Source organism: Leptonotus elevatus, chromosome 1 (assembly GCF_054856555.1).
Source record: "Leptonotus elevatus isolate MCC_2025b chromosome 1, RoL_Lele_1.0, whole genome shotgun sequence".
In the NCBI taxonomy this organism is placed as follows: Eukaryota; Metazoa; Chordata; class Actinopteri; order Syngnathiformes; family Syngnathidae; genus Leptonotus; species Leptonotus elevatus.
Window position 1 is genome coordinate 37212177 of NC_141239.1, and position 18019 is coordinate 37230195.

Here is an 18019-nt window from a genome sequence, read left to right on the forward strand (position 1 = left end):
AGAATTCAGAGACTAGATTCAAAAGCTGCTTTTTTTTATTTAAACAACTTAAATCTTAATCTTAACAGTAGGACTGAATAAATGGTTTGATGAAAATGGACTGTTGCTACTTGAGGATGAAGCAAAATGGGGGTGTTTTATATTTAACTAGTTAATTACCTTTGAAAAATGGTGTTGAATTGAACGGGGGACTACGAAATAACAATAATACATTTCATCTGTATCGCGCTTTCAAAAGACTCAAAGACACTTTATGAGATTAAAAGTCGTAAATTGACAAACTGAACTTCTTGGGCTTTTTAAACTTAGCTCACGAGCTTTGTTGAAAGAAAATAGAACACATTAGAAACTATAGTAAATCCATTAATTGAAATGCAAAAGACGGTGATGAAAATGGTGTACAATTTGGGATTTGTAAAGGCTACGATTGAACTTTGATTCGATTCTGCAATTTAAAGAGTTGTGGACATATGGAAACTATGGGATGACGTTTGACTTTCACAATGAGATGGAAAACGTTGGAAATGCTATTCCATGCAAAACACAAGAACCTTTGAGTATGTAAGCTTAGAACAAATACTAAGAGAAGATGTACTTCTGTTCCTGGAGTTAAAATTTGGAAAAATTTGGAAATTTGGAAAGTTTAAGTTAATGAGGTCTGTGTCAATGTTAAAAATAATAATAATGATAAATTTTTAAAAAAATATTTAAGACAGGAAATACTTAGCGATTAGTGAGGGATTTACCGAAAACAAAAAGCTATGCAGGTATTGTTTTTTTACCGAACGATTCATACTAAATGTAACTAGGCTGGATGATGGATGTTTGGTGAATTTACGTCCACCCTAACTACTGACATGATGACCCTGAAGGTTCAACAAGTGAACATCTTATAATATGCCAGACTGTTAGTTAAGATCATGTGTAAGCTGTTTTTGACATCACAGGTCCACGATTGTCAGCCACATCCCACCATCGGGCTCACTCGGAGATTGGGTCCTGAATAAAATAACGTTAATGGGACTGGAAGGTCAAAATCCACGGACAACATCACCAAAATTTGGCAAATGAAGGCAGAATTAAGTAAATGCTAGCACACATCTAAGTGTACAAAAGGCAGAGGTCTCTCAGGGAAATTAGAAAGCAAACTTTTTGGAGTGAATACTAACCAGAGAATAAAGGTGTGAAAGAAAGGTGGGCGTTTGAATGTGAATCTCCCGGGTGCTAATTTTAAACTTTGCTATTTGGAAAATAAATTGACTGATCAAATTCATCCATTATGAGAATAAGAAAAAAACTTTATGGCCTGAAATGTATCCAAAAATCAGTATTTTTGGATGGAAAAAAATTAACCCCATCTCGCCTGTGAGCGACACTCCTCGAATGTCCTCCCTCAGAATTAGGGTGAACCATGTGACCAGGAGTCCAGAGATCACCCAACGTCATCCACTGTGAAACCACTGGGTATAGGGTTTGTAAATTCACCATTAATAAGAAATGTGTTGATAAACCTAAAAAAATGACTGTATGGATTTTTGCCTTTCAATTGGAGTCGAATCTGTCAATTAGTTTCATTACATTACCATTTATAATTTTATTTAGATACCAAATTAGAGAATTGGGAGAAAAAAAGTGATATGTACTCATTAAGGATAACAGACATCGTGCATAACAAATTAAATTAAAAAGGGAAAAGTATTTAGATTTTGCATCAAATTAGTTCAAAAATTCCTAGACGGTACTGTTTAGTGTAATTGAAGAATTGCTGTTTTTTCCCAATAGTTCCTCAAACATTCTTAGTTTCTACAACAGCATATCAATGCACAGTGAACCTTTTAAGTCTAAACTTAGTCTCATTGAATGGCTTTTCTGTGATTCATTTCAATGCTCGACGGTTGCATGCTAAGCTTGAAATTAACCATCAATATTAAAGGTGAGGTGGAGTCTCAACTTGGCCCAGACTGGGCCATCTGGAGGGGCGGGACAATTCCCGGTGGGCCGCCCCATATTTCAGACCGTGTCATCTTAACTGTCTCATTGTCAATCAACTGTAACTCCAATCCCCTTTACAGGCCATTTTATTACATATAGCACTGACTGCCTCCCTTTTGTTACTAAGGGTGTCAAAGAGTTACAATCATTTAATATCAAAAGTAGATCCCTTTTCGTGTACGCACATTTGGTTATTGGTTTCTTTTTGTCCTTTTTTTGCCCATTTTACGTTCACATACATCAAATAAACAAATACTGCGCTCTTTTAAGAGCATTCAATTGTAAATTACATTTTTGTTCGAATGCAATATCAATATCATTGGAGGGAATGCTCATCTATTTTACATTGATACATAAACTGTAAAATTGTGTTCATTAAAATGTGAACTAAAGTGGGCCGGTCTGAGCTCTGAATTTCCAGGGCTGAAAATGAGTCCCAGTCCGGCCCTGGTCTCAACTATTGTAGAAAACGATTTGTTGAACAAAATATGTTGATAAGTTGTCATTTTAAATGAATGCTTTCGGAAAAGGTAACAACTGAATTAATTTGTTTCAGTTCCAGTGGGTATATGAGGGAACACCGTCAAAAATGCAGTGAATTTCAATAAATTGTGGAGTGAACTAATATCGCGCACTGTCAAATGAATTAAAAAGAACGCTCAGCAATTTTAGAGATAAACAAACCGGTGACATTTCCCATCTGAACTTTAAACATTCATTGATAAAAATCACGTTTTATTCTTGTGAGTCTTTTTTTTTTTTTATGTGGCCCTAATATGAATGCATTTCAAAATGTCAAGTCATTGTTGTATTTCAAAGTGGAGAGTTCGGCACACACACCTCTCATCCTGCCTGAGCCAGAGAGGTGTCTTTGATATCTGTAGCTCAAATTCTTTGGACGCTTTGTAGCAGAAGTTACTGCAAAAACACTGCACAAAGAAAAAGACCAATTAAAAACCAGCATGTTCAGATGCCACATGCACTGTATATTTCCCAAATGATTCTATTTTGCCACATGTAGCAGCACTCACCTTGCGCTCTGTGATGTCATACACTTTATTGGTTTTCGTCGAGATTTTGTACTGTTGCTTTGGGATCTAGAAGATAAACAAACTCAAGTATGACACCTATTGACAATAAGCGAAGTGCGCATTACGTTTGTGCATGCGTGAAAATCAAGTTTTTTAAAAAAGCGTGGCAACCAAAATAGTTGTCATTTGAATGGCCGAGATTGGAGTGCTGAAAGGGTTTGCGTAACGGCACACCTTAACGCTTGCAAGCATTTTCAGCCTTAAGTGACAAAACGACAGGTGCACTTTGTGCCATTTTTAACTGTCCTAATGGAGTTTAGTTTCCAGACAGAAAATATCCAAATGGACGTAAAAGAGGCTAAAATTAAAAATGTCTTTAACACATTTATTTTGTCAATATCCTGACGCCGAGGGGACAAACAGAAGCATCACGAGGCTTGCTAGCGGACGTACGAGTAACGAAGCTAATGGAGTGACGCTCGTTTAAGAACCTGCTTCTGACCCCTCAAGATCCTACCCGTCTGTTCGGTCTGAAATCCAGGTAAAGTGCACACATTTAGCCAAATATTAAGCATTTAAGCTTAACTGTAGTCTCCCGGCAGATGGCAGTCAGTAACGACACGCTATGCATGTTTAAAATAGATTAAATTAAAAAACATAAACTTTCTAATGGTTGAAATGGTCCAAATCAAAGCTTCCCCCGTTAGACTCCCATTAGTTTTCAATGAGAAGATGGCAATGCACTGCACTGCCGAGATGCACACTTCGCTTATTCCGAACATCCGTGTATTTCTGATACTTTCCCAATATAAAGCAATGCAAATGCTTCCTTTACACTGAGTAAACAAACAGTGCATTGTATTGCTTTTGCCTATGATTAGCATACAAACCAGGCAGATTGTTATATTAGTAAAATGACATTTTGAAATCAAAATAATCCTCACAAATCAAATTACAATATTCAAAAGTCCAATGCTTTTCAATGAGCGGAGGGCTTCCCTTCACCGATTTTGACTTTTGTAACGTAAGTTCGGAATTGTCAATATTGTATATTTGGTACTAATCATAGGACTGGATGCAGTTACCTTTCCCAGTTTATTTGAACATAAAGGATAACCACACAATTTGGTGATGAATCTTTCCTCCACAGCATCTTTGTAATTAGCACTGGTGATAAACTTGGCCTGTATGGGAAAAACAATAACATACTGAGAAATAGGAATTAGAAATCCTTCAGTGAGTTACTCCTAACTTTAAATTGAAGATGAGGGCAAAGAAAATTGGACTAAACTCACACAGTCAAGCAAGAAGTCATCAGACACACGGTCCTCTAGGAGACGTTCCACTACTTGCAGGGCTCTTTTCTCCAATTCCAGTCTCTCTCTCAGTGTTTCCCGGATAGCTTCTCTCCTGACAATGCATACAAGAATTATTGTACAGTACCAAAGCTAAGTGAACAAAAAACAAAGCAGTTAGATGTGTTAGCACGGTGATTTGTAACCAATGAATTATCCAATGTCCCTTAATCTGTCTGAGAATTATTATGTCTTTGTTTTATCTATGTCAGAAAGGTATAGTGACACGCAAGCAATGTGGAGCCAAAACCCACCAACCTATGGTGCTCAAACACATACATGTAAGGTGTATTTGTTTAGCTGCGATCCATACATAATTTAGCATTTTTGTTAAAATAAATCAATAAAAACTACTACGCAAGTTGATAAAAGGGAATCCATTTTGTTGGTTGTGCCAAGTAATCAAAAGGGTCCAGAAGTGACACCAAAAATTAATTTTTACAATTGTATCAGTACTTTTAGGAGTCTGTACTTATATTAGTTGAATCAGTACTTGAAGTATATAGGGTGAGTACTTATGCACCAAGTTAACAACGGATTTATTTTAACTTCCACCATTCTACCTACATACAATTTGAGTTTTATAATGTAAATATGTGGCCTGGCTCAAAAAAAGGCTGGAAAAACAGCAACTCCGTTAGTTATGCAAAAAGAAAAAAAGGTTTATAAACCTCTTTGCTTCTTCTTCCGCATTCAGAATCTTGGCGTGTTTTCCATCTGCCAAGACAAACAAACATCAAAGTGAACGAAGGGCAATTGTCAAAACAAACTCTTAAATTACCTTTCTTAGCAGCTTTCGAGACACTTCTTATTTTTTCCGGCTCCATGATGTTTCTGTTTAGTACGAATTCAACTCTGACCCGTGACGTCACAGAGCTACGGCAAGTCAGATGAGCCCAACTTTAAATAGATTGTTCCCGACCCGGCGTGATCGTTTTTGTACGGTTAAGCAAAGTTTATTTCACATTGGTCTTACATAACAACTACATAACAAGTAACAGATGTAAGTATTTTAAAGTGTGTTTGGAAAGCTAGGATATAAGGAGGATTTTGTGTTTTCAGTAGCTAAGCTAATTTAATGTGTCAAAGCTAGCATTGACTCGTCTGTTTACAGTTACCGGCGTGCTAAATTAATACTTTTTTTTTGCTGATGACGTATGATGAGCACAACAATATACTTTCTCCTAAAGTGTTCTTAATTGTGGGTTTCAGGAGTTCCGTGTGAAGACAAAGGGAATGGCTTTGGATCAGTTCAGTGATGTGGTGCAGAGATGCGTGAGTCCCAACAAAATTTTTATTATATCGTAATGAGGTCGTGCGTTTTATAATCCGGTGCAATGTTTTCCAACCTTGATGTGCCAAGGCTCAGGTTTGAGATTTGATCCATGGCACACCACACTACCAAACTGAATGTCACACAAAGTGGATAGTTGGATACACAAGTTAATTGCCATGAAGAGAAATTACTATACTATATGTCGACTGGCATTAAAATTATTTGTAGTAAATAAACAATGAAATGAAATGTAATAATTTCAATAAATTGGTCATGTTTTTCATCCCTTTTTGTTTCTCCCATCTAGCAAGCCCTCCCACCTGACAGCTACACCACCGAAGATCACGACATCTTTTTGTCTGCTGGTCGGTCATGCATCGAAGAGGGAAACGGTGCTCAAGTGCTCAGTATTGTCCTGGATGACACAAATCAGGTACATAAGCAAATACAGTACATTCTGGACCATCGCTGAAAATCTTCAAAATACAGCAATTGCACTTGTTCTGTATAGACCGGCATCTTTATCATTATTAGTCGCAATATTACGCATGTAAACGTCTGCTCCTGTCTGTGTAGGACATGGTGAGATGTATGGGGTGGAACCTGCTGCCTCCTCTGGTTCAGATTCTATTAAAGAAGGAGGACAAGAACCTTTCTCATTGCGTCGCCATTTTCAATCACCTACTTGAGGTTAAAATATATTATATTGTGCCTTTGTTTTCGAATAGATGTTGTTAATTTAATAGTTGTTCAATTTCAGACATGCAGCCCTAAAGAGTTGCTGATTGGCCTATTGGAGCAGTTGGAGCAGGAGGAACCGGTTCTCATAGCAGAGAGCCTCCATTTGCTGTTGAAGCCTTTGCAGAAAGGTTAGGGACGTCATCATTCAGCTGACGTATTGTCTGGTTCAATGTTTCCACATAGATTGCTTTTTTTCCCCTGACTCTAATAATCCGTAGGCCATTTACTGTTCAGGGTAATGTTGTAATATGAGTTAGAAAAAAAACTTCTGCCATCTAGTGGAAGAGCATTAAATTGGTCTGCTTGTCACTAAACCAGGGGTCAGCAACCTTTCCTGTTCCAAAGAGCCATTTTAGGCCAAATAAAGAACCAAAAATCTTTCTGGGGCCTCAAAACATTTCAACATTGTGATGAACGAAACAGTGTGTTAGTCTAATGTACTGAGGGCCCAAGAGCTCAGTAGAGCTGCACCATAACAGAAAAATATGCAGTAGTATCCAATACATTGAGATTTATTTTCTTCTACCTTTTATCTGCCGTATTTAGATTTTTTTTGTTGTTGTAAATTTTCATACCTCTTTTTTCCATACATTTTTAGACTTTTCTGCCTTTTTGTTAAATTTCTGACATTTTAAACAATTTTATGGGCATATTATGGTAATTTCCTGCCTCTAGTCTTCCTTTTTTGGACATATGGCTATTATTTTTTTTAATATTCTGCCATTTTGCCTCAATTTTCTGACATTTTTGGCAATTCTGTGGACATTTTATGGTAATTTTCTGCTTTTCCTCTTCCCATTTGGACATTTTGTGGACATTTTTAGTTGTTTTTATTTATTTGTTTGTTTGTTTTTAATTTTTTTTTTTTATTTACCTTTGTCTCTTGGCAACTTAAAAATTTAGATCGACATTTTTTGAATATTTTATTTTGTAATTTAATTATTAATTAATTTGAAGAATATTTTATCTAAAAAATAAAAATATAAAAAATATATTTCTAGCCACGTGAGTGGGACTAAAGAGCCGCATCTTGCTCCAGAGCTGCAGGTTGCAGACCCCTGCACTAGACGGATGAACAAAAAAAACATGATTTATAATCATTTTCGGGTCACTTAAGTGCCCTGGATAATTTCCCGCGTTAGACTGGTCTGTTTCACTAACACTGTGTGTTGATGCTTGCCAGTGCTGCTGCATCTGGGCAGCCGTAAGGCGTCGTCTTTGGGCATGGCCTTGTCCTCCGCCCTGGAGCAGGTATCCAAACTGCCTGTCCCTCGCACCAAAGAACAAGAGGAAGACGACATCTTCCTGCTCGGTCGGTGCTGCTCTGACCTGACTGCCTTCGTCAAGCCCTTCGTCCAAGAGGCCAAACGGGAGCTCTGTATGGGCGACTGCAAGCTGAGCGAAAGCTCGAAAACTTGTGCCAAACTTGATCAAGAGGAGCTGAAGATAGAACTTCTGAAATTGTGAGTGCTGAGTGAGGTTTTTTTTTGTTGTGTTGATTGATTGGTGTTTCTTCTGCCTTGCAGCTGTATGAGTGCTTTACGTCGCCCGCTTCTGGAGGTGCAACTCGATGATCCCGACACTGCGGCTTCGTCTCCTCTGAGGGATTTTGCCCAAGACATTTTGGTATGTCAGTCTCCAACTCGGAATGAATATCCAGCCATCCATTTTCCGTGCGTGTCTTGCAGAACATCCTCAACGCTATCGGAGAGTCCACGCCGGGTCTTGTGTATCAGCCTCTATCCAAGAGGAAAAAGGCGGCGGGCTTTTTAGAGGAGGAAGTGCGCTATCCCGAAGAGTCTCTAGCCAGCCTGGCTCACCTGGTGTTTGTTCATCACCTTGCCGCTGACACCTTCCCCTGTGTCTTCAAGTAAGACTACCAGAAGATCATCAGTGTTTTGAATTTCAGCCTAATTTAGCTTAGAGCCCCTAGGATCTGTTACACAATATGTTACAAGGTATTTATTATGGTCATGTTTAAGTGAGTCAGATTGTGGTTTCATATAGTCATACTATGAAAAGTTGTCCCTAATGCTAACCTCTGTCTCGCAGTCCTGTGTTCTGTCTTCGGTGTAATATGGATCACGTCAGCCTGCTGCTATCCAGGTGAATGCATGACTCCACCACTCCTTCTGAAATAGTGCTGGATCGTCTTTAAGTATATTCGCTGTTCAAAACACACATCTTTCATCATGTGGTCTTACAAAAATACTTTGTTAGAAATAATTGACTTGTAGCACAGTGGCAGCATGGTGGACACATGGTTGCCGTGTTTTACTGACAGTCCGGAAGTTTAGGGTTTGACTTATGAAATACGTTGTTAGCCAAATAGCATAATTTCCAAAGTCATTTTTAACTGACTGTCACAATATTCGCAAAGGTTGAATCGAGACAACTGGACTTTTGTTTGTTGGAGAAAAAAATATTCTGAAAATTTTCAAAAATGAGTTAGGCAATTATGTTGTTTGGCTCAGGAACTATTTCAGTTCTTTAAAGTGCTCAACAATGAAACATGTTTCTTATGAGTTTTGAGTCTGTTTTGGGCTTCAGTTCTCATGATTTTAGAATTACATAGTAAGTCAGATTAAATGCTGTCATCAGTGTCCTGTGTAATATCCAGGAGCATCCCAATGAAATATTGTAGGAAAGTTTTTAAAATTGAATTCAAAAAGTGAAAGTCGTATACAAATTTATTAAATACAGAAAAACAGTTTTCAGAAGGCCGATTCCTACCTAATTTAGAATTAATTATCACTTTGTTTGTTTTTCAACGCTATATTCAAATTTCTTGATGGTGATAGGCTTTTCATTTCGTATTCATATACAGACCTCATACAAAAAAAACTCAATCATGATATTTTTCACTTTGTCTAGTGACTTGACTACACTGTATAATGAATTTTAGTATTTGAACTAAACTATTGAAATAAATAAAACAAGTGTATGTATGTATGTATATATATATATATATTTTTTTTTAAACACAGTAAAATAAAAAAACTCAACACACCCGATTTACAGCACTAGTAAGTAGAAATTGTTTATATCGTACAGTATGAGACTCTTGTCTGTATTTCCTCCTAACATCATTTTGATTGCTGTTATTTATTTATTTATTTTTTAGAAGCGAAGAGTTCAGGATTGAGAAAGGACTGGTAAATAATTTCTTTGAATGCTTTATGATTCACAATGTGGTGTTTACATACACATACTGTATACAATTCAGCCATGTTGAATATACGTAAATGAAACAAGTGTTGTAGCCTGTTGCTGTAATGTTGTGTATTCTGTGCTGCAGGAGCTGTATGAAAAGAGTCTTATGCGTGTGGAGCATAACAGTCTGCCTTCAGAACTATTGGAAATTAAAGCATTCCTCACTGTGCCTCAGGTAAACTTTCATAAAATACTTTTTTTTTATGTTGCTGCAGTGATTTTTCCTGGATAAAATACAATGCAGTAAAAAAAAATTATCTGCATGTTCATAGAACTTAACCAAGGTTATGACCATATGCCCAAGACATGATTTGGTGAGTGGATCATTTCTCAATCCCATCACACATCCACTAGGTACACCCGCAGCTGCAGTGAAAGCCAATATAAGAGCTGTATCAAATATTGGGAAAGAGACATTCTAAATTTGACACTACAATAAATGTATGCAGTATGTGAATATACAGTGGATTTAAAAAAAAAAGTCTACACACCCCTATTCACGTTTTTGGGATATAAAAAGAGATGATGTGGTTGCACAAGTGTGCCTTTATAATCGGGGATGTGACACATACATTACCACACCCCTCACATAGCTGTTATATTATCATTATTATTATTATGTTGAATCTAATAATGTTGTGATTCATGTGCATTAACATAAGTTCCACGCTGTTCAATTACAGAGATGCAAAGGCTTGAAGGTGTTCCAGCTAAGCATTGACAAGTTCAATCTTGAAGCCAAGTACAATTTTTTCAGGTCGGTTCCACCTCCCTGCCTTACAAGTATTTCCAGTACTTCACTTTTTCCACATTTTATGTTGAAGCCTTATTACCAAAAATAAATAAATAAAAATGCCCCTCCGAATTAATAACATAGCACATGCCATAATGACAATGTGATTTTTTTTCCTTCACAGATGTATCGAAAACAAACTTTTCATTATTGTTTCCTTATTTTACAAAGACAGGCGAATCAGCTGAATCTACCATAGGTGGGCTCAAAGATGCAGAAACATCTCAAAATGATCAGTGGAATGGCTGTGAACACTTACACAGTGGCATCTTGAGATATGAGTTTCATTCATTCGCTCGTAAATCAAAACATTTGTATCTCAAATCATTTTCCCTCAACGTAACGAATGGAAATGCCATTAAACCCTTTCAAGCCTAAAAAAAACACTTTTATAATATTGTACTGTACTTAAAAAAACACTTAAATAGAAAATAAAGAATTAAACAACACTACCACATATTTTTTGTTGCTTCAGGTTAGTGGAGGCGGCTCCTTCTGGTTTAACATAATTTGGCCACCTGGGGGCAGTATAATACAGACATACAGATATACATGGACACATTCAAACATCTTTGTACAGTAATATTAGTTCTTTGAAGAGGCTAATCAATGTTTGCCTCTGGGTATTGTTATATTGTCTGTCTCTATGTGTTGCTCTGCTGTTTTGTTCCACCACAACACTGATACTATTATTAGTCAACCAGTCTGTGGCGTTAAGCTAAGACTATCCTAAGGCACCTGTGCGTTTTTTTTAAACATGTCATTGTCTGTTTTAATTTGACAGTATTAAAAAAAAAAATCTGTGTTTTGTTGTGACGTGAGTTGAGAGTTCACTGCCACTAAGTCAAAGCAAAAAATTGTACGACAGCTTGCATCATAAGAAAATGTGGAAAAGGTTTAGCCCCGTGAACACTTTCCAGATGCACTGTACTGTTTTTTCGAGTCACACCCTTTTAACCCGATGGCCGATGGCCTCGTTTCAGGTTCATGCTGAAAACGAGTAATCACTCCGGAGTCGAAGGCTACATCATCAAAAGCATCAGAAGTCAGATCGATGTGGCTTTGAGGGTGAGGCGGCTCGTTAAACATCAGCGTGGGTGTCATCTGGTGTTTTCGCTCATCAAGTTTGTTTTCCGCACTTGTATGCAGCCTGGTAACAGCAACATCTGGTTTGAGGGGTTTCGCTTGCTCCCTCTGCTGCGATTGGTCTTCACTCTGCCAGACGGCCCGGAGACGGACCTGCTGCAGTACCTGGACAGGTGAGGTCCATGTACTAGTATGCTCGTTCGTTCTCTCTAGTAATGCTTTAAACTGAATGGCATTTCTGCTCACTATTGTGAGGTAAATCTACTAGTGGGCATTTTGATGATACTAGTAGTCGGGTCCAGAGTATTAGTGCATGACACATGCCTGTTGAACTTTTTTTTTTTGACCGTGTCGTTTTCCACCAGACTCATGGAGGCTCTGAACCTACTGCGTTACCTCGTGATAAGAGACAAAATGGCGGAGAACAAGGTGAAACTGAGCGCCAATGTGCGTACAAGAACTTGACATGCTTATTGTGTCTCAAATTATGTATCAACGTCACAGACGGGGATCTGGACAGAGCTGTGCAAAATAGAAGACGTGTTCATGAAGCCCCTCCGTGTTGGGATTAACATGTCTAGAGCCCACTATGAGAGGGAGCTCAGCACCACCACGGAGAAGAGCAAGAAAAATGTCAAAGGTCGGATCAACATCACATGTACTTATTACCTTTAAGTTATTGTTATTGAAATTATACCGTACGTTCCCCTCCAGAGACTTCTGTGATTTCCGTGTCCGTTGGCGATGAGAAGCTGCCAAACATGACCTCAGAGTCTCAGATTCAGGTGAGTGGCTGTTCTATTTAAGTTGTATTGTACTTGGAAGTGCATTAGGATGACATGAATATGATTGTCCCCCCCCTCACCAGGCTCTCCATTCGGCCCTGCACACCTTTGACATGATGGAGAGTGTATTGGTACGAATAGAGGAGCTCACAGAGGTGAAGAACACATTCTAAACTTCAGCATCACTTTCACTTGTTTCATTTCATGGAAGAATTTCTATAAATATGGTTACATCATGTAAGACAAGCAAGTCTGGTCACAAGCATTTCTCATTTTCTTTGTACCGTAAAAGTGGATTTGTATCATTAAATTTATGGTTATTTGGAACCATTTTGAAAGCATCAGTGTGTAAATGTGTGTTCCTCACTGTGCACACAAGACAATAAAATACTGGCCATACTGTTTTTGTTTTATTTCTTCTATTTGATTAGAAATCCATTAAGACAGAGAGGTTGGCTTTCTTTTAGCAAATAAATTAACTTGGCTATTCCCTTAAAATTGTAGAGTGGAATACACAGACCAGACTTCCTTAGGAAGAGGTGGGAAAACTTCTGGGAACAAGGATAATTTTAACAAGAGGTTAAATTAATACAAAAATATTTATATGTTCTGTCATCTGAATTCAAGAATGGGATTAGATTTTTTCCCCACCCGTCTTTAGTTATTCCATTAGCTTCAATTAAGACAGAATCTGAATTTCTACCTTTACAAATAATACTGAGTTTTAATTGACAAGCTTCAACTTACTCTTTGCCATTGAAACTAGTAATGTCCACTTCTATGCCTTTCTGTAACTCCTCCGGTCTCTCTTGCAACTTGCTGATGACACAAACTCAAACTTCTAGTCTCACGCGTCATCAACAGATACTGGAAGAGTTGCAGAAAGACATTCATGTTTAAAGACGGTCAAATGATGATTACTTGAAAATGGGTTTATCCTGAAATTTCACCCCAAAGTGCAACATTCCAAACTAAAACTGGTGGGGAGTGTGAGGGTGTGTTTTACAAGTGTTTAAAGAGCGGATGCTGCAGGGCCCGTGCCGCTGTGAGTCTGCTAGTCGGGTTGAGATCCAGTAAATGGTCGAGTAGGTCATAGGCCTCATCGGGCACTGTCTCCCACCCCCGTTCATCGCCGACCTGGCAGTCCCTCCCCGAGGAGTCGTTCGGGGTTTTATCCTGCCTTTTCGGAAGCGGCGGAGTCGTCTCACAAGATTGCTTTTGACCTCGTTCATCTGAAGCGTCACAATCAAGTTTGGGTCTAGCGATCGGCTTGACTTCTTCATCTGCTCTCCGACCTCTGAGCGTCTCGCAGAGGACCCCGAGGTCCAGCCGGGGAAGCTCCCGACTGCACAGCACCGTCTTGCCTGGACAGAGTGGGTGACGATTATGATGGTGGCGGGTCAAGCTGCAATTACGCTTCACAATCACGTCGATAAGCACCGAATGCCTTGGCAGCTTGCACCATCTCTCTGGAGCCTCGTATGGTCATGATCTGCGTTAGAGCCACCATGTCGTCGCTGGCTTTGAAGAACGGGTAGCGTCCACTGAGCAGCGAGAGCAAGATGACTCCGGCTGACCACACGTCAATGGCTGAGACCGGAAACCAAACATTTGTTTAAAACGACCCCTAAACATACAGTGGGTTATTTTGGATGGTAACGACTCCATTTATAATTCTTGTCCAAGATACCCACCTGTCCCTTGGTTTGGACACTTGGTGAGGACCTCTGGTGCTCGGAAACCAGGAGTTCCCGCCCTTGGAGCCACCTGCTGCTTCCTTTGGAGGCACAAGAAGAGCAAATCACGTACAATATGTGAAAACGAAAAGCAACCTAAAAGAGCAAACGTTGAGCTCTTTACCTTGACAGGCAGACATTGCAGACACGGTCTGTCTGGAAGCAATTACAAGTGAGAGGTTGATGAACACCTCGTTGAACTTTCTGAGTCCTGACAGTTGCCGGTCCCCCTCGGGCTGCAGGGAACCTTCGACTCGAGAGCTCCCCAGTTTTTGTGGGTTTTACTAGCTGAACACAAGAGGAAAACAAGATGTAAAATTATGTTCTATGCAGCCCCACTAGTCCAAATATGGCAATCTGGTTAATAGTGCGTTAGTGGAATATGAGTTAAGCAGCAAAATCCAGCCGTTTTTATCAATATCACAAGGCAGCCATTTTGCCACTTTCTGTCAAGTGAAAATAACATCAGTTTCTCGGGTAACAACCAATCACAGCTCAGCTTCAGAAAACAGGTGAGCTGTGATTGGTCGTTGCCTGAGCAACTGTGATGTCATCTTCAGTCGACAGCAAGTGACAAAATGGCTGGATAAAAAAGGCTGCATTTTGCAACATAACTCATATTCCACAAATGTAATAATTATCAAAATGTCACATATAACATATTATTGTCAAGAAATGTTTAAGGTTGACTTCCACTTTAAAATGAACATTTCACAGCGGCATTTCCTAATCAGGACAAAACTGCAACACAATTGAAAATGGCTTACTTGTGTTTTAGTTTCTTGTTTGGTGGTGGAAGTTGAAACGCAGCTGTTCAGGTTCTTCTCGCTAAACACAGACCTCGGTCCTTTGCGTAAACCCACTAAATCCTGAAGACAACAAACACCGATGAGTTTGAATTAGCGGGGGGGGGGGGGGGGGGGGGGGGGATCCATCGATTTAGAAAAAAAAAGGAAGTAATCAAAATTGGGGCTGTGTTTGGAATCATTCCCTACTCACTATATAGGCTTTTTTTTATGTAGTGCATTCACAATTAGTCTTCGATTCGCTCCCTTGGCAAGTGGAACAAGGCCAAATTGTGTTGTGCTAATAAATAGACAATTCACTACAAAATAGTGAATTCGGTATATTTAGTAACACTATATAGTGCATAGGGAGTGAACACAGATTTCCCACAATCACCAGGAAGGAAAATGACCATTTCAGTGCAAGACACCTTTGTGTGCTTTGTGCGAGAAGTAGAAGCCCCCGCTGTGCTAGTGACAGAGCGTGTCTTTTTCATCAGCGCTTTCAGAGTGGCTGAGAAGGTGGAAGAAGGTGGGTGAGCGGTGGATGGCAGCAAAGTGGGGGCTGTGTCGGTAGTGGGGGGTGCGGGTGGCGCTTTGTCTCGTCTCTCTTTGGAGCTTCCGGCTTTTGCTGGCCACAACTTCTGTCTGAGCACCTTGAGCATCTCGATCTGAGTGTCGGCCGTCCCCTGAGCCAGGCCGAAGTCCACCAGGGCAAACCTGCACACACGCATTTAAATATATGTACTCTATGAATGTACAATGGTGCCTTGAGATACAGATAAGCCCTTCCATGACCAAACTCGTAACCCAAAACACTTGCATCTCAAATCAACTTTCCCCACTAAAATGACTACAAACGTAGTCTAATTAAACATGTTTTGATATTGCAGCCGAGTCAAAGTGTCTTGCGTGGCTACTACTCACGTTTTGGCCTTCCTGTTGTAGAGGAAGTTGTTTGGTTTGATGTCTCGATGGATTATTCCAAACTGGTGAATGTGCCTGAGTGCCTTCAACAAGTGATAGATGTACAGACGAACTTCTTCAAAGCTCAATGAGCCGATGATGTCCTGGTTGTAACGTTTTGACCACAGCAAATGAGTTGACAAGGACATTGAAGTGACCCCAAACTTGAGTCTATTTCTTACCACTATTGCTTGATGTTCCATATAAGGCATGACGATCACGACATGATCCTCCTTCCTGAAGCAGTACTCCACACCCATCACATTCTCCCTGCCCCTGCAAAAATATGATGATTTTTCAGATTCAAGCAACAGGTAATTACAAAAATAAAACGACAAGCCGTGGAAAGCAGAATCTTCAAATTAAAATAAACAAACCCAGCAACGGTGAGACATTGAAGCTCGGCGGCAATGCGAGTGGGATGGCTGGTCGGGATGAGATGTTTGAGGGCAAACATCTCTCGGCTCCCATCCCGCATTCGAGCCTCACCAAGGTAGACTGAGCTGAATGTCCCTGTTGGGCAAGTTACAAACATGTCAAACACAGGGCCAATGAAAATTTTAATAGAACTAATGCAAAGCGAACTGAGAGTGTACAGTACATAAATGTGACACAAAAGATTCAACAAACAGTGCACCTTCTCCAATTTTGTCTATGATGCGAAAAGTCTTGGCAAGCTGAGGAATTGCCCTGCAGAGGGATTCAATGTCCGACTCCACATCCCCTGGAAGAAAACACGAAACATGACATGTTTTGTAATGTTGTGGCAAACCATTCTTCAAATAACTTAAAGCTGCTCTCTGTAACAATAAAATATATTTACAATAGCCTTTTTCTGTCTGCGGATGTGACGTCATGTGTGCATTATGTACGTCAAGAAGGGTGTGTGTGGTTTCATTTTCGTCAATAGGTAGCAGTAGTGATTCGAAATGGAATTTTCTGCACGTTTTTGTAATGTGTAAGAAATGTTGGAATACCTGAAAAAAAAAAACCCACAAGCATAGAGAGAAAATGCAAACTCCACACATGAAGTGACCAGGTATAAGTATTTTCTTTACTGTTCTTCACTCTCATAAAACTGGGTTGCAACTTCACCAGTGTCAAACGTCATGTTTTTGATGTTTCCCTCCTCCAACACACCTAAATCAGGATATTTATCAAGTGCCTGCAAAGCTTGCTGGCGATCTGATTATTTGAGTCATGTGTGTTGAAGGAGGGAAACATCAAAAACATGAAGGATAGTGGCCCTTGAGGACCAGAATTTGACACCTGTGAATCTACGCACTTCAACTCACTTGAGATGTTTTTCTTGTGCCGGGACTTGACACAGCCGTCTGTTGCAAAGGTCTCAGTGCAGACGACTGAAGAATCCATCTAAGTATCAGGTAGAGAGAACATGAGACTGACCGTGGGATTTGGGTTTTGAGTGGCAATATATATTTTGCCGTGACCGGCAATTCCCCTGCTAGCGCTATTTTGCCGTGAACGGCTCTGATTGGACACTCGCCGGACCGGGTCGTGCACTGGGCGCGGTTCCTGCCTCCACCACCACATTCTCTGTCTATAGGTTCATGTTTGTTTTTTTCGTTTTGTTTTGCCACCAAAGGCTAATTCTCGCGCGACTCACGGCAAAATAGCGCTATTAAACGGGTCATGGCAAAAATATCCACTTCATTATTGTGTGGGCGGCAAATTAGTATTACAACGGCAAAATTGCCGTTCACATGTATTTATTTGAAACAAAACACTTTTCTAATGTACATTTTAAGCACACAACTGCTTAGTTGAAGTCTGACGAGGTTCTCAACAAAACAAAAAGAACTCACCTCGTGTGTTCGACGAAAAGTGCGGCAGTATCCAAACTAAGTACACACACAAATGTATCATACACTTTCGAAAGTTCGGATAGATTAAGTTCACGTAGAAAACTATGGTTACGGGTTATATCCAGGCAGAACTCGTCTAAATAACCAAGAAAGTTTCACTTTCGACGACCGACTGAGACCTTTTCCGCCAACAAACTACCCGCCAAAATGACGTCACGTAAACGACATCTCGCGATAAGCACGTAATACCGTGGGAACGATCAGATATTTGAGTTACTTGGTCAAAAAAAAAAGTTAAACATAATATATAAAAATGTGTTCAATTATCTCTAAAGGAATGTTTGATACTTGAAATTATAGCTCATATAGAATCTAATGATTAGCTTGCGTAGGTGTACATAGTGAGGATTCTCTTTGGAAGTCATTGAAATCAA

At 39.6% G+C, this 18019-nt stretch overlaps 3 protein-coding genes across 6 annotated transcripts in view; 1 reads left to right on the forward strand and 2 right to left on the reverse strand.

Moving 5' to 3' along the window:
- The window catches only part of rpap2 (RNA polymerase II associated protein 2), a 26600-nt gene extending 21363 nt beyond the window's left edge, over window positions 1-5237 (reverse strand). For all 3 annotated transcript variants that reach the window (XR_015097251.1, XM_086096651.1, XM_086096643.1), the window contains exons 1-6: window positions 5160-5237; window positions 5050-5095; window positions 4319-4433; window positions 4109-4207; window positions 3024-3089; window positions 2833-2921 (exon numbers count right to left, since the gene is read on the reverse strand). Coding sequence is in view for 2 of the 3 variants with exons in the window: in XM_086096651.1 (XP_085952777.1) it covers window positions 2833-2921; window positions 3024-3089; window positions 4109-4207; window positions 4319-4433; window positions 5050-5095; window positions 5160-5205 (461 nt within the window). In the remaining variant the exon portion in view is untranslated. The remainder of the gene's footprint in view (window positions 1-2832; window positions 2922-3023; window positions 3090-4108; window positions 4208-4318; window positions 4434-5049; window positions 5096-5159) is intronic.
- Window positions 1-12672, forward strand: part of glmna (glomulin, FKBP associated protein a) — a 16640-nt gene extending 3968 nt beyond the window's left edge. The window contains exons 1-19 of one of the 2 annotated variants that reach the window (XM_086096678.1): window positions 5258-5381; window positions 5591-5653; window positions 5962-6087; window positions 6231-6344; window positions 6415-6523; window positions 7579-7858; window positions 7922-8021; window positions 8084-8265; window positions 8448-8501; window positions 9520-9550; window positions 9694-9783; window positions 9881-9922; window positions 10292-10365; window positions 11385-11469; window positions 11551-11660; window positions 11853-11916; window positions 11992-12127; window positions 12202-12272; window positions 12356-12672. In XM_086096678.1, the coding sequence (XP_085952804.1) occupies window positions 5615-5653; window positions 5962-6087; window positions 6231-6344; window positions 6415-6523; window positions 7579-7858; window positions 7922-8021; window positions 8084-8265; window positions 8448-8501; window positions 9520-9550; window positions 9694-9783; window positions 9881-9922; window positions 10292-10365; window positions 11385-11469; window positions 11551-11660; window positions 11853-11916; window positions 11992-12127; window positions 12202-12272; window positions 12356-12445 (1797 nt within the window). In that variant the 5' untranslated portion in view covers window positions 5258-5381; window positions 5591-5614 and the 3' untranslated portion in view covers window positions 12446-12672. Of the gene's footprint in view, window positions 1-5257; window positions 5382-5590; window positions 5654-5961; window positions 6088-6230; window positions 6345-6414; window positions 6524-7578; window positions 7859-7921; window positions 8022-8083; window positions 8266-8447; window positions 8502-9519; window positions 9551-9693; window positions 9784-9880; window positions 9923-10291; window positions 10366-11384; window positions 11470-11550; window positions 11661-11852; window positions 11917-11991; window positions 12128-12201; window positions 12273-12355 lie in introns of those variants that run through there. The other variant, XM_086096669.1, reaches the window with a different exon arrangement.
- On the reverse strand, window positions 12612-17784 carry cdc7 (cell division cycle 7 homolog (S. cerevisiae)). Its single transcript, XM_086096691.1, has 12 exons — window positions 17586-17784; window positions 17055-17133; window positions 16397-16483; window positions 16137-16272; window positions 15942-16035; window positions 15721-15863; window positions 15225-15513; window positions 14776-14877; window positions 14133-14296; window positions 13967-14049; window positions 13713-13862; window positions 12612-13636 (listed from the first exon to the last, which is right to left on the reverse strand). The coding sequence occupies exons 2-12, from the start codon at window positions 17131-17133 to the stop codon at window positions 13275-13277; spliced, it is 1689 nt and encodes a 562-aa protein (XP_085952817.1). The 5' UTR covers window positions 17586-17784; the 3' UTR covers window positions 12612-13274.
- Between the last annotated feature and the right edge of the window lie 235 nt (window positions 17785-18019).

Excerpts from the sequence above, each read along its gene's own strand:
- cdc7 (XM_086096691.1), bottom strand. The coding sequence starts at position 17,133 with ATGGATTCTTCAGTCGTCTGCACTGAGACCTTTGCAACAGACGGCTGT. Across the intron at positions 16,484-17,054 it reads GCACAAGAAAAACATCTCAA|GGGATGTGGAGTCGGACATT; the intron begins GTGAGTTGAAGT and ends GTTTTCTTCCAG. Across the intron at positions 15,864-15,941 it reads TGGAACATCAAGCAATAGTG|GACATCATCGGCTCATTGAG; the intron begins GTAAGAAATAGA and ends CGTTACAACCAG.